Source organism: Dicentrarchus labrax, unplaced genomic scaffold (assembly GCF_905237075.1).
Source record: "Dicentrarchus labrax unplaced genomic scaffold, dlabrax2021, whole genome shotgun sequence".
NCBI classification, from domain to species: Eukaryota; Metazoa; Chordata; class Actinopteri; family Moronidae; genus Dicentrarchus; species Dicentrarchus labrax.
In genome coordinates, this window is record NW_026136718.1 from 14,544,455 (window position 1) to 14,559,774 (window position 15,320).

General features: G+C 41.0%; 1 protein-coding gene across 31 annotated transcripts in view; it reads left to right on the top strand.

Annotated features, from left to right (window-relative positions):
* The window catches only part of adgrl2a (adhesion G protein-coupled receptor L2a), a 92,883-nt gene that overhangs the window by 12,021 nt on the left and 65,542 nt on the right, over positions 1-15,320 (top strand). For all 31 annotated transcript variants that reach the window (XM_051377700.1, XM_051377672.1, XM_051377675.1 and 28 more), the window contains exon 2: positions 9,164-9,348. In XM_051377700.1, the coding sequence (XP_051233660.1) occupies positions 9,273-9,348 (76 nt within the window). In that variant the 5' untranslated portion in view covers positions 9,164-9,272. The remainder of the gene's footprint in view (positions 1-9,163; positions 9,349-15,320) is intronic.

Below are 15,320 nucleotides of genomic sequence, written 5' to 3' on the forward strand. Positions count from 1 at the left end.
TTTGTTTGGGAATTTGAATCCCTTTGGTATTCAAAACAGGAGGGCCTTATGACAGGGAGATAATTTCCTAGTGAATGTTTTATCGCAGTCCGCTTGACAGTCTCCTGTATCTGCCGGCTTTCTCTCTCCTTGTGTCTTTAGGTTCCCTGACTTTGGTCCAGTTATTCAGAGGAAAAGAAATGAACAAGAAAAGAAAAACCCTGTTTGTTTCCCCCCACCTTTTGTTATCACAAAAGAGCAAACACATATTAAACATACACAAGGTGCAGAAGCAGTGATTGCTGTATCTGCTGTCTTACTGTGGGTGGCAGGGGACGATAACATAAGCCACAGAACCATTTACATATTTTTTTTTAATCAAGTCAAGCCTGAATCGTGGTCAGTTGGAAGCAGAGCATATTCCCGAACAGAGATATTTTTGTCTATAACAAACTTTAAATTTTACTGTTTTTGTCTCCTGTGGTATGCCATGTGTTTCGATTAGAGCAAAGGCAAAGTGCAGCAGCTCATCTATTGAATAAGCTAAGTGTTTGCGTGACGACACCTCTCACATCCAAACTGAAGTTGAAACTGTGAAGAAATCTACTCTCTCTCTCTCTCTCTTTCTCTCAGTCCCAAAGAGGCTGGGCCATTGTACAGTGAGATCCTACAGCACCTTAGTTATTAAAAGAGGGGGGTGGAATGAGCCAATCTGAGCTTGTTTGCATCACAATCCCCCACGCAGTGCTGATGTTATGCTAATGAACACTGTGGAGAAGGCTCAGCCCCAAAACTGTCCTCTCTCTTTCACTCATTGGGGGAGAGGGCAAGGAGTAGTGACACTGAAACTGCACAAGGAAATCTAATGATGCAGCCTGAAAATTCAAAGCAACTTAAATGACTATTATTTGTCACGTTGCTGTATGAATGTGGTATTAGATGCTCGCCTTTTCTAAAACCATTTTTTTGTTGTAGAATATGTTTCATGTTATTGTGCAGCAGAGCATGTAATGTTCATTTTTCAGCAGCAGCTAAATGCCTTTTAGACATTTTCTGTTTCTTGAAAAAAAAAAAAAAATGCCAATATACCTTCATCAGGTTTAACAAGCACCATTACCTGTCAGGGCAGGACTGAGTGAAGATTTAGAGCTGACAAGTGATTGCATTCAGGAAAGACTACACCCACTTCTTTTGTCTGAGCTTCCTGACGAGCCACAGTGCTATACCTTGTTTTAGGTTGACATACGCTGCTTCCTCTGTCTGACAAAGGCATTCATGCCATCTTTTAGATTGAAAATAGATACGGCAGCACTGGGATAGAAATGTGCTAGGATAAACTAGGCTACAGTAGATCCACTCCACTGCTGAAATAATTTGTATAGTATTGCTTCTGCTGTAAGGGTAAGGTCCTTGTGCTGTTTTCTATTTTAGTGAGGACCGAGATTATGTGTTGTCCCTTATTTTGGCTGTGTTTGTCCTTCCTCTGAGCCACAGAAAGGTTAAAAGCCTCAATTAGACAGTGAGCCAAGGTCGGCCACATTATGCACAATGCCTCTAATCTGAAAGAATTAGCACTCTTCAAAAATCAAAATAGCCACCAAACTAGCAACCCAATCACTGCTTTCTGAATGCCTTTGCATTTTTAGGATTTTTTTTGAGTATTTTTAGAAACATTCAAAGAAAGAACATCTTCCTTGATGGTTTCTTGAGCAAATGTGTACTGAGAGAAAAATATATGACGAATGCTCAAGTGCAATGATGGGTAGAATCCAGGTTAAAAGCTGTCTTTAAGCCATTTTTAAATATACGAGTCACAAAGGGAGGAGATGTAGCTCAACAAGGAAAGCAAACAAAGCAGAGAAGGATTTTTGAGCTTTTAGACAATTGAGATGTGGATTGTGCAAAATGGGCTATGACTCAATATCAGAATTGTACATTCACTGTAAGCCAAGGATTTACTCAATGAAACATCTTTCATTCAAGGAGGAGTTAAAACATCCCCCCCTCGTCTTTGGTCCCAAAGATAATTGCACAATTCCTCTTTTGTTTCTCATTGCTTAAATGAGTCAAGACGTGGATAAATGACTTCTTTTCCTACCTGCTCCACTTCCATTTTAAATGTGTATCTGACAAGTCATCTTCTCTATTACCTTCCTCGTGTTTTGTGTTGCTGCCCACTACCTTAAAAATTAATCATCCTGTTTAATAACGCCTCACGATCACAGTGCATTATTGATGGTGAGGTCCTTAATAGAAGGACGGAGTGGGGTTTTTAACCATTCAGCTGCTCATTTTGAAGAGGGAGGGGGAGGAGGGTCACAAAAGCTGCTTACTGGTGCACATCCGAGTAAACAGCACATTATTATCATAGACTAAAAACCAGACCCTGTGGACCCCAAAACAGCTTGGTCCCTTTTCTGCAGACAAACATGTTTTAGAGGAGTGGCAAAAAAAAAAGTAACACAAGCTGCCAAACTCAATTACAGTTTTTCAGTGAAGGTGACCCCGGCAGGCAAATCTCTGACCTCTACTGTGTATTTGTTCTCTGTAGTTCAGTTTCAAGCATGCAAGCATCATGACTGACTCAGACACTTTTCAACTGACACTCACTAGTCTCTTGCTGTGAATGTGCAGTTGTTCATGTTTTTGTCCCCACTGCTTAACCTTGCGTAGCCACATTGCGTTGTTTTATTTTTGCATGAACGCAACCATGATTATACTCATGCTGAAATTGAGAAGATGAGTTTGGGAGAGTGTCTTGGCCAAATGCCGAACTCAGTTTGTATAATCCCTGATTTGTTTTGACTAATTTGGCCATGGCAGACTGGATCACCCAACAAATGTTTCTTTTTATGGCGTCCTAATGTGCTCTCCGAGTAAAAGTATTTATGTGCACATACTAATTGGATTGGGTTTCTGGACAGGGGAGTATACACTTCATATTGCATGCGCTCTGTGTATTCCAAGGTGAATCATGCCGTGTCAAGGACTTATTGGACTTGATTGGCAGGTACTATCACCATGAGATGCCCATATAATGGCAGGTCTCCCATTCCTGACCTTCCTATTTATCTTGCTGTATTAATGTCAGCCTATTAATTCCTAAGCGGAGGAACATTTGGCGAAGACACCGTTTAACGGTCCTGGCTGAATCATTCTTATCTCAATAGACCTGAAAGGAATAGTTTTGTGCTATCAGCAAGTGGAAATGACATTTTGAAATTTCATTTGAGATAATCCACTTCACTTCCCAGTAAAACATCAAAATTACAACTAAAAATGTATGGAACCTGTATTAAAACCTTGTTACCGTGGCAAATCATCTGGCTATAATCCATGTGGACAGACAGGTATAGGTATCATTCAGCACTAATAGGATTTTTGTTGCATTGCTAACATGATTATGAGGCTATGGATTTAATATATATTCAGGCAAAGGGCAAAGTAGCGCTTACCGCCTAGGGATACAGTTGAAAAATCACATGAATGAGTCATAAAAAAACTTATTATATATTGACATTTTTAAATTAGGGATTATTTACTGATAAACATGGGTTCTTACATTTAAAACTACACCTGAAATAGATTTCTTTCCCATCTCATGAATTTGTTTTTGACCATGCTTCCATTTTTGTCCCCATAAATGTATTGATGAGATAGAGCATTCCAGGGTTTGGCTCATGATTGCTTTATTTAGTAGCCATATGTCCTGACCAGTGGGGAGTACTCTAATCGATTAATTGAGTGGCTCATAAAAATGATCAATGGTGCAAACACTAAGAGCAATGAGCATGACAAGCCCCATGCTTATGTCACACGCTCTGGCTCTCTCTTGCACACTACTGTAGCTTGCATAAGAGCTAGGTAATGATTCATTTAATCCAGACATTATGACAGATTCAAAAACAATTGTTTTTATGTACTCTCAGATGATGAAATGGGTTAGGTAATACCTGAAAATGATAACTGCAATACTGACTATAAGGGATGTGAAAAAATAGCCATCCTAATCGGACATCTCTGGCCATAATAGGTTTGTTTTATGCCAGCTTTAACAGAACCCCCCCCCCCGACCTGCTTTTGTTTCCCCCTTCTTGCTCGTTCAGTCCCTCTTCTCCTACTCCTTTATCTCCTACATCACCCCACCCTCAGTCCCCCCTTAAAGTAGCCAAGCTGTCCTGTTGCGCAGCATGCGTGTTTGACCTGGTATTTCACTGGCTGAGCTCCTGTCAGGGTCAGGGCCTGCGTTTGGGGGCGCGAGCAGTCACACAGTGTTTGGTTGGGTGTCATTCAGCTCCTCTTGCCCTGTGCTGCTCTCAATCATTCCCTCAGTGGAAGGGGTCAGCCTCTGATTCCTCCCTGCCCCATATCTGACTCAGTGGGGCTCCAGACTCATCCCATCACCAGCCCAATCTCTTCCCTCTGGAGTGCGAATTTTCTGATTTACGCTTGCAAATTGTACATCTTCACCAGTGTCAAAGCAGGAACACAATCTCTTTTGGGAATATATTTCCTCCACAGCTGATGCTGAGTGTTCTGTGACTGAGCTCTGTGTCCCCAGGTATTTCAGTTTTTCCCTCAAAGTGGGTAAGAGAAACAGAGATAAGAGGAGTCTTATAGTATGTATGAATTCATGTATGAGGATGCTGTTGGGAAAACCCAATAGAAACCAAATGTGTTCCTCCCCATTCAACATGTGGTGGTCTGTTGGTTCGGATTTACATTTCAGTGAATCTCCGGCCCCATATTTCCCTTCCTTTGCATCCCTGTGATGTTCCATGACAATTAACATCCCAACTCTTTCTTGAGGTCTGTTGAAAGCTCAGGGGCTAATTCAAGGGTCAAGCAAGACTTGCAAGCTGTCAATCTTTTATTGTAACTGGAGCCCCCCTCCCCCACCCAGGTTCTTTATTCTGGGCCCCCCCTCCATTCTCCCAGACCTCGTTTATAGAATCCCCAACTCTTCTTCTATTCTCCTGTGGCCCTCTAACAGCCAGAGAGGGACAACCGGGTCCTTTGTCTAAGGAGCCTGGCATTCTTTCACATCTGCCTCTTGTTTTCAGACCCCCGCTACATTCAAATTTCAAACTGTCCTTTTCAATCACCCCCCCCCCACCCCACCCCTCCCTTCTAATAACCCCCTTCCTCCCAGTTACTAAGCCTTTTTTTTTTCTTAAGAAGGCCAACTGAGCTCCTGCTATTCACTTCAATTTTGTCACTCAGTTGTTGATTATAAAGCATTCTGTTGTATTGCGAATACATCAAGTATACATATGTTTAAAGCCTCTGGGCCCACGCCCCTGTGGCTCTCCACTTCTCAGAGTAACATCTGTCTGAAATGACTTCATATTTAGCCAAAACAGTGTGATGCCTGTTGACATTTTAGCAATCTGTGCTTAACAATCACAGAAAATTGCCTTGATCATTTGTCTCGTGCATTAGAGGCAGCCGTGTTGATGATGATGCTTGTCATCATCTGTCCACCACCCCCCCCCCACCCTCCCCTTACATAAACTCCAAAAACCTAGCACAGCAACACATGGTTGCAGATGCTTAAACCTGTTCTGAGATCACACCTGAGTCGAGGGTTATCAGAAAAACAGTCAAGGTATGATCACTGGTGGGTTTCTGTTTCAAGGCGGAGAGAGAAAAGAAACCCCCAGCTGAGAGGGGAGACCTCCGCACGTTTAATGAGGAGAACGGCAGTCAGGCAGTCTCCCCCTCCAGTCTGCGCCTTTGGTGTCTCAGCATGTTAAACACTCACAGCATGATACAAAATATTCTAAAGTATAGGACTGTTATCATCGATTTACAGAACACCCATCCCATGTACTAGGGATCTACATCCTGCATTTTATTTTCGTGGCAGGGGGTCTCGACTGCCTTGGAGGCAAAACTGTTTAAAGGCATTTTGTCTTTGTGTTCACATTCTGACACAGGAGGTCTGTTGAGCATGCTGCTTTTTTTACACTAAGCAATGATGACAGGCAAGCAAGAATAATCATATTGATTTAACACTGTTATCTCAGGCAGAGACTTATAATAATAGTTTGTTTACATATGTAAACACAAGCACCCGCAGCCACCAAAGAGACACAAATATACTGAAATGCAGGCTTTTAACCTGTTCCAGATGTAATTAATGGTGCACTCAGGTACATCGTATTTAATTTGCAAAACTGAGGAATAAAACCTTGAGCTAATACTTTTGGGGTTGAGGAGGAAATGTGATGTGATAGAAGACTTTTAAGAATTCTCCTGATAGATTTAAACGAGTTTTGGGTACAGCACTTAATCCCCTGCATTAACCGCAGCTGTGATGAGAAAATAAGTGTGTTTACGTGCACTCTAACAATCCGATTGCAACCAGAGTAAGGCAATACATCAATTATTGCAACTATCATGTAAAGACCTTAACCAGGTTATCTTAACGGCGTCAAGGTCGTAAGCCGAGTACGGACTGCATCAGTCTTTAAAATTGCACTTGGCACGTATATCACATAGTGCCAGTGTTTGGATTCTGTGCACGCACCACAGAGGTCACAGAGTGAACCAGATGCAAAGTGGGACTATATTTGATAAAAGAGTGACAAGGCTAGGGATGGTGGGAAAATAAAACTCCTTTTTCTTTTTTGAGTGACAGTGAAATGAATTTAATGCTACAACTAACACCTCAAGTGATAGAGCCTCAGTGAATCTGCTCTGTAAAATCAGATGTTAAAAACAATTATAATCAAAGACGTTTTTTTTTTTTCACTCATGTAAACATACTGTGCTATTACTGGGGAGAACCATGCAAACACCTTAGTCCAACTGTTACTTTAATCTGAGTTTTTTACAGTAAATTATTTTGTGCATGACAATGTAATGATTGAATGGGATTATCATCTCTCAGATCTCAACACATTTTAATGCGTGCGTGCTCTAAGTCTTGTCTGTCTCACTCAGTGAACAAAACAGTAAGACTTTGTGCGCACGGATGAAGATCCTTAAGCCTATATGCTCACTATGCCGCTTCATTGTGGAGACAATCTGCTTAAGGCCTCGTTATACTGTGTGGACCTTCGTTGTAGGATGATTATTTGCCACTTGCCTAATAAATTTAATTCGTGCCACATGCACTGGTCAGCTAAAACACAAGGGTTAGGGTTTTGTTGGAATCCAATATGTTTGGTCTCAGTGATCAACTTTCATTTGTCGAGTCTCATGACTGCATATTATTCCATTGAAAGTAAATACGCTGTGGCTGTGTGTTACTCTGCTCCTGTTAACCTCTTTTAAATGGCTCGAAAATTAGAGGTCTCAGGTGAGGCGTAATGTCATACTAGATGAGCTGATTATGGCAGGCTTAATTATAACTTTGTTGGCTAATGTGTGCACTCTGCATGTTTTCTCAGTGATGAATTATTACACTGTCTGAGATCTCAGACAAAACAGATCAAAGACTCTTCAGGCCGTGGATATTCTCCAGTGTGGAGGAGCCAGCCGGAGCTGATTTGTGCAGCTCTGACTGTAGATGACAAACAGAATTCCTCACCGTCTTTTCAGTTGAGTTCTCTTGTTAGCTGCTATATGATGAATAACATTCAGTCCCTTGAATCTTAACAAACAGTTGCAGGCTGTAGACATAGAAAAAAATGGAATGTTGTTTTTGAATGTGCTAAAAAAGAAGACAAAAAAACAGTTTCTAATGGGGTCCTATGTGCCTTGTTGCCAGAGTGATGCCATATCCCATGGTGAATGTGCTAATGGTTCATGGGAGTGAGAGGACTGAGTCTAGCCCAGCAGTGTAAACACACAGACAAAAGGGAGCCGTTAGTAGTGTGAAACGCATGCCTGGGCGCGCAGGTAGGCATTAGGTTTCACCCTACACAGCTCCAGCACTGTATCCATGACAGGGAGGAGGCCATTTGCTTTTGTAGCGAAACAGAGCAAAAACAAACATTCAAACAGACTCGTACTAGAGGGACAGGTATGGATGAGGTGGGGAGGGAGGAATTCTGGTTTGGAGACATGTAAGGAAGAGGGAGGGAGGGGGGGGTGCGGAGATAAGGTGGTTTGTGGTCAGTCACAACAGAGTGAAGTGACCATTTGCTTGGTACTGTTTCTCTATTTGTTTGTTTGGCGAGAGCGTGGGGATGGAAAAAGTCACAAAATATCAGTCTAGTAGAAGCAGTGTTGCATTTGCACCGCTGCTTTAAGTAGAAGTGAAGTGCCAGTAGTAAGAAACTCTGCTTAAATAACACACTAATGTAGCTAATTTAGAATATGCTTGAGTAAATGTGACTGAGCTGCCTACATTGTTATATACATTGTGTAACATATGTGATGCTGGAGGTGAAATTGGCCATGTAGACTTTCTAAAAATAGCAGAACAGAACACCGTATTTGACTAAACAAGACAGTATATATCCACCTGCATTATGAAATAAGAGTTTTTTCCATTGGTTACTCAGACACCAACCGAGCTAATGCAAACCAATGTGACTGTAGCTGGATAAAAAAGCTTTTTGGCTACTGTTCACCAAGCTATTACCATGGATAAATTTAGCATTTAATGCTACTGTCAGTTAATTTAACATTTCCGCTGTGTGGTTTCAGACTTTTGGGAGTCAATTTTTACTCTACAGGGCTCATTCGAAACTTCAGTCTGCAGGGTGAAGTTTGGAAATAATAATGATAAAATGCAATCAGCCTCACTTTAAAATCCCCTCTGATATGTCACTTTGCGTTATGGGAAAGTAAAAGTCTTACATAATTTAGAGATTTAAACAATCCAAAAAGGTAAAGAAAATCTAATTTGACACAGCACTGATAAGATTAGCATCACTTGCTATAGGTCACGAGGAGATGGACAGGGTGGGCCTTATCTGTGAGATGACAGCATGGTTGGTCCCACCCCCCTCCCTGCCTGTGAAATGGTAGGCATTCAGCTACCATTAAAGGATTTCCCTTCTCAGGATTATTGACCTTCTGGGCTTATTTTAGTGGCTTGTGTGAGTTTGTAGCATTTCACAGCTTAAGGTTTGTCACATTTCTGCAGTGGAATGTTAATGCAGCATCAAGTGCCTTGTGTGAAGAGTATGACAGGATGGATTCCTCTGTAAAATCACACAGAGACAGAGCTCGCATGTGGAATGAATTTTATCTCTGAACTGAACATCTCTGTTGGTCTGCTCCACAGGTGAAAGCATCAATGATGAGCATCTCTGAGACCAGTTGGCTTGGACTTTTCTAATCAGAACCTTTTAGTCACATCACAAACCTGCCACAAACCATCAACACCAGGCGCCATGGCATGCTCCCTGTGGAAACTACAAACCTTCTGCTGGTTTCTCATCACACTAGCCCAAGTACACTCAACAGAGGGTAAGTACATATCAAACAGTTGTCTTCGCTTTCTCTAAAAACATACTAATTTGTACTCATGCTAGTATTTGTATAGCATATTTTGAATAAGTATTGTTTCACACTCAATGAAAGACAGTGCCAGAAAATATGTTTTGCTATTGTCTTATTTAGGAGTATAGCATGAGCAGTGAAATTGTGACTTAAACCGAAGCGGCTCCTCTGAGCGCAGGCAGTGCTTGTGTAAGTAATGCAGCTCAGAGGACAGTGGGCACAGGCGGATGGGGGATAATCTTGAGTGGTTTCATTAGTTGGTAAATTGTGATTTGTCTGAGATTTTCTGCTTGAAAGCGTCAGTTGTTCCCAGTGGCATCAGAGCAGGATCCATTTGTAAATTCCTCGGTAAAATGTTCTGTCTCATGGCAGGCACACACAGATTTCACACCTCGAAAAATATAAAGCCTGAATGTGTTTTAATCATAGTGCATTTAGCTTTGATTAAATCACCCTCAGCTGTATCGTAATTGCAAGATTTATGCGTCCAAACCATATCTCATAAACTGTATCCCTAACATGTTAGCGTTTAATCACAAGAATCGAGGTGCAATACTTTGGATGTTTGATGATTGGATTTAGAATAAACCAAAGTTGGCATTTTTTCAGTGCAATATATCAGAAGAGCCATTACAGATTTGGTTTGTTAGTGCCAACTGTTGAAGCTCTAGCCAACTGTTCACTATACTTGCTTCATTGGTTTTAAAAAAACCTCAATAATATAGGATTATTGATTCAAGTTTGAAAGGTAATGATTTCTCAAGGTGCTTGATTTACACTTTAGTAAAGCACACTGCAACGATATACTGTATGTCACCATATGTGTTTCGCACGAATCATCTGGCTTGGATTTGATCTTTCATATAAGAAGTGTGAAATTTGAGGAGTGTGTGGTCTCTATAGGCTTCAGTGGATTAAGGAAACTCAGAGGGTCACAGAAATCACTTTAACATGTCTGTACATAATCATATATGTTCCACATATGTTGGCGCTGTGACATATTGTTTTAAAAACCTCATGCAAAGATAAGAGTTTGTCATTTCAAGGCCTAAATATATATAAGTAAACCTATTTAGGGAGCAGGAAAGAGAATTTTTCACTCCAGAGAGTTTACATCCTCAGTTGCGGCACCTGTTGTTTCACCAGGCGCTCAATATAACTGGCAGTGTTTGAAAGGGGTGAAGTCAGTGAGGAATCTACACTAATAACTCCTAATATTTGGTCAGGATGCATCTGCAATAGCGTGTACATACATATAACAAGACTCCTAGCTGACAGGGTACTCAATGTGATTCGGAGGTGACACTCCCCAGACAAACTGAAGGAAAAAGCAGTGACTGTAGTACATGAGGAAATTCGTATTCCAAATCAGGGGAAACAAGTAAACATAACAAAAGAATAAACCCATTTATTGACAACATTTGTCATCCACCTTTTCTTCTCTTCTCTGCCCTCACCTCCTACCCATTTCCCGTCTCAGCTTCAGAGATCAGCCGAGAAACACTTCATTACAAACAATATCCCCAAGAAAACATGCTTCATTAAACTGCGTCTACCCCTAATATCTTTTTAATGCATTTTTATAATTGAATTAAATGGGTTAGTCAAATGCTGTAAATAGTTTGAAGTCTGTTTTTTCCCTCCTTTTTTTTTGCATTTGAAGGAAGAGATACACACAGCCAAGATTGAAACTGTAGCTGTGGGGGATGGTGTTCCTCCTGTGACCTCCTTCTATACAATGCATATCTCATCCTCCACATTTTGCTCCATCAGTTGGACTCATGTCCACAAGTATACATGTCTGAGATCTGTATTTGCTCTGCTGACTCACTGGCATTCCTAGTCTTTCATCTCCCATTTACCTTATTTTGTTCACATCTTAACCTTGAAAAATTGCTTGTATGCATCCACAACCCCAGCAGCCCAGTCAGTGACATTAGTTTCTGAAATTAATTTCTATATATATGTATTTATATATATCAAAAGGAACCCTGGGGCCTAGAGCTTGTGAATCTAATGATCGCCACAGTGATTTTTTTCTCTGTCCCTTTTATGATCAGTTACTCTTAAAGTACCATATTTTTTACAGTCATGCTACAACCTAAAATAAGAATAATAATTCAGCGGTTATAATACAGGTAGTTTTATACACTGTGTTTGATGATCTTGGAACAGAAATTTGAGTCAGTGCTCTTACAGTATGTCTCTAATCCTACAAAAGCCCAGGAGGGCCATATTGTGACACAGATACTGTAATCAATATCAATATCAATATGGACATGATGATAGGAGACTAAATATCAACATAGATTTTGGTTATAACATAGAATCCAAACATTTTCCTAGTTTTAAAGGGTCGTCACATGCAAACTCTACAATTTGGCCTCAATTTCATTAAACCAATTTTACTCATCAAGTTCAGTCTACTCATTACAGTAATTCTCTGCCTGTTGCAGCAGTTGTATTATGTCTTCTGTGGCTCTGGAGGGAGATATCCAAAGTCTGAATTATTAGTCTGTATTACAAACTGGAGGAGTGGAGTTTGAAAGACATGGGTATTTACCAGACTGCCAGGGTAACAAGAGATGTTATTGAGTTGCATGAGGGTAGGGATAGGAAGGTTTTTTTTTTTTTTAGATTGACCCATAGTAGGGACTAGAAGAAGGATATCTTGGCCTTTGCTGCATTGATTTTAACTTTTCTCGCAAGCTTCTCAAATTTATGGAAGCAGAATTGCTGGAGCGTCCCTTTAAATCTAATTACTTAGACTAAAATCCAAACCATAGTTTTGATTACATATTGTATGATGGCACCAATACAAAATTCCAAAGTCAAAAGTGTCTGGCTTGTTTCTGTATTTACCAGCTTTGTAAAGGGCTCATTGTATTCAATACCCCAACATTTATTTATTGAGCGATTTTTAACACGATGAGTATTTTAAGGTAGATGCGATAGGTCAGTAAGTAAAAGACATTGATGTCTATCGCTTTAATCAGGATGCTTAACTCTGACCTGCTTTGATATTGTTTTGCATCAAGACAAGATTCCCCTCTGGCATTCAGAGCGATCATTTTTGAAGCTGCAGGTTTATTTCCTTTTGTCCTACTGGTGTCCTCTGTGGATGTCACCATAGCAACATACCAGAAAAGAGGTGATGGTGTAATTCATGAAGTAATAATGTTGTTCTTTTGTTTAGTTTTTTTGCAAAATGTAAAAACTGTGATGATTTTCCCTTGAAACATGGTTCAATTGGCTCACGTCTCAGTTGGGGTTGAAAGGATTTGTCTGTATCAGGGACAGAATAACAATTCACACCTAGCTCAGCGACATGCTCCCTTCAAAGGCTTTCCTGAAGATTGTTAGAATTACGGTGAGACAGAATTAGGGAACAGAGCAAGGACTCTGTGTCAAGAGGTAGGGAGGGCAAAGTTTACAACATGCTGGAGCCAGGAATCAGTTTTTTATCATGTAGCATTGCTGGCTTTATATTTACATGCAAGACTTTGCTCAGTAGAAGTATAATAAAAACAAAGCAATGTGTCGTAGGTCATGGGGATTGTAACAGTGATTCAACAATAATTGTTTTCTCTAGATTGCGTGTTGTCATTACATTACTATGAGGGCCGGTGGTTGTGTCGGTGAGGTTAAGGGCACACAAAGAGTTTACCATGATATAAAAGCTGGATTTCAGTGGAAAAACTTGTGTGGACAAGTCTGACACAGGGAATTTCTGTTCCTTGCATACACCCTGAAAACCACACTATTGTTTCTCCTCAAAGCTTGAAATGTTTGAAGCACTTGAGATTTCTCAAGGGCAACAGGGAAGGGCACCTTTAAAAGTCCTCTTTTTGTGCCATGTGAAAGGAAAAGAGAAGAGACTTAAAGCCTTCATCTCAAAGTGAAAGGAGTGAAATAGACAATCAAGGTGTTCTGAAATGTAATTACTGGAAGTAAAAGCCTAGGGCTTAATGTGAGCCAGAACCTGCAAGAACAGAATCCAGCACCTCCCAATTGCTGTGCCACCACCTATTTGCTCTGGTTAGCCTTTTCTTGTAACCACGAAACCATGAAAACATATTTATATAACTTTATGAGATGGCATTCCTTAATTTTTTTTTCCCTTTCACTTTTGCTTCTGGCCCCTGATTTCATGCCACGCCTAACTATTTTAGAGCAGGCTGATAATTGTCATGGAAGGCATTAGTATCCAACCCAGTCAGGTAAAGTATACATCCAGATATCATAAGCCTTTTCTTCTGAGGCAGAGATACTAAAGGTTTACCGATGATCTGCTTTTTTTCCTCTCCACTAGGGGCCTCTTTCTCAGCGGCTTTGCTTGTGTGTGTTATGTTAAAAAGAAAAAATCAAAATACTGTCTGTCAACTAAACATTTGTGGAACAACAGGCAGTTTTCTTTTGAAGCACTAATTTGTGCCAGAGTTGTGTCCATGAAAAAGAATAGTATCCCACTGCGTCACCACACTCCTTCTCCCAGACCACTTAATTTGGTATTTAAGGTACTTTGAAAAGGCTGGCCCATAGCTAATTTGTTAATGGAAACAAATTATTTGTTAGTTAATTATTTTATGACATGCCTATTAAGCTTTTACAGTTTGCAATTCATTTCATATTGCAAACAGTTATAAAACAGTTAAGGCTAAAGGGGTGAATTCTTCCTTTGTCTCGTGTGTCTTTAGTAAACAACTTCTGTTGGTTTTGTCTTTCCGCCTCCTGCTTGATGTCATCTCGGTTGTTTGCAGCAGACTGTGGAATCAGGCTTCCCGTGGAGCCAGGCAGGCGTGGGGCCTGTGTACGAAGGCCCACCATGCTGTCATGTCTCTTTCATCGCCAGCCAGGCTTGGCCAATAAGGAGATAAGGAGACAATGACTGGGAGAGCAAGTAGTGGCAAGGTGTAACCACAGCCCCTGGGTCTCCTCCCTGCCGAGCACTTCAAATCCTCATTAGGATTTTCAGCAAAGGATGGAGGGATTTTCTGGATTAGGGCTTTGTCACTGCTGGCTCCAGGTTGGTGTTTGTCATGCAAGAGCATTGCGGAGCTCTTCTTGACATCTTGCCACCCTTCCCCCTTCCACCGAAACACAGACCCCTCTCTTCACCTGGCTACTGAGGCAGTTAAAAGATGTTCCACTAACCCAAAACGTATGAAACTCATAATTATTACCTCACTGCCCTTGCCAAGGGTTTGTAACGCCATTCTGGTGGCCTATGTTAGGTGTCTGTGGGTTTGCGCTGCAGCATCAGCGTTCTTCCTAATGGTTATTTATGCACAGATAACCTTGGGAAGCATCATTAGTTTGTTGTGTGCTGTCGCCGTTCATAACTCATGCTGAGATCTCGGCCGTGACACCAATACGGCAGTTCAGACAGGAGACACGATGCCTTGTTTCAACTCCAATTACTCTGCTCCATGTGTTAGTTATAGCAGTGGCACTGTAAATAGTATTTTATGATGCTATTTATCCCTTAATTCTCACTTATTTCAAGGTTCCTGAACTGTGTTTTTTTTCCTTTATAAACAAGGTTTTTTTCTCTTGCATTCATAGGAATATTTGTTTAATTAAGTCATGAGTCTTGAGGACTTCTCACACAAAACAACAGGACTGTGTTTCTTGACATGGTGCTCAACCCTCTAACATGGTCCTTAATTGGGTTTCAGACTTGTCTATGAGAGTGGTTCAGCGTGACAGAGCATCAGACTTAGTGTGAAACCTACCTTCTCCCATCATTCTCGGTGCTGATCTTTGTGGATAATGGGCATTCACACGGGTCCCATGAGGCCCTCGCTGGGTGGGATCTCAGGCACCCTAGATTAGTCATATGCCCACATGTCCCTATCTGCCTTGGATTTTACCGTCATGCTTTGTCTCGCTCTGTTCTTGCCCAGGTAGAAACATGTGGGCCCCTAACAAGTATATCC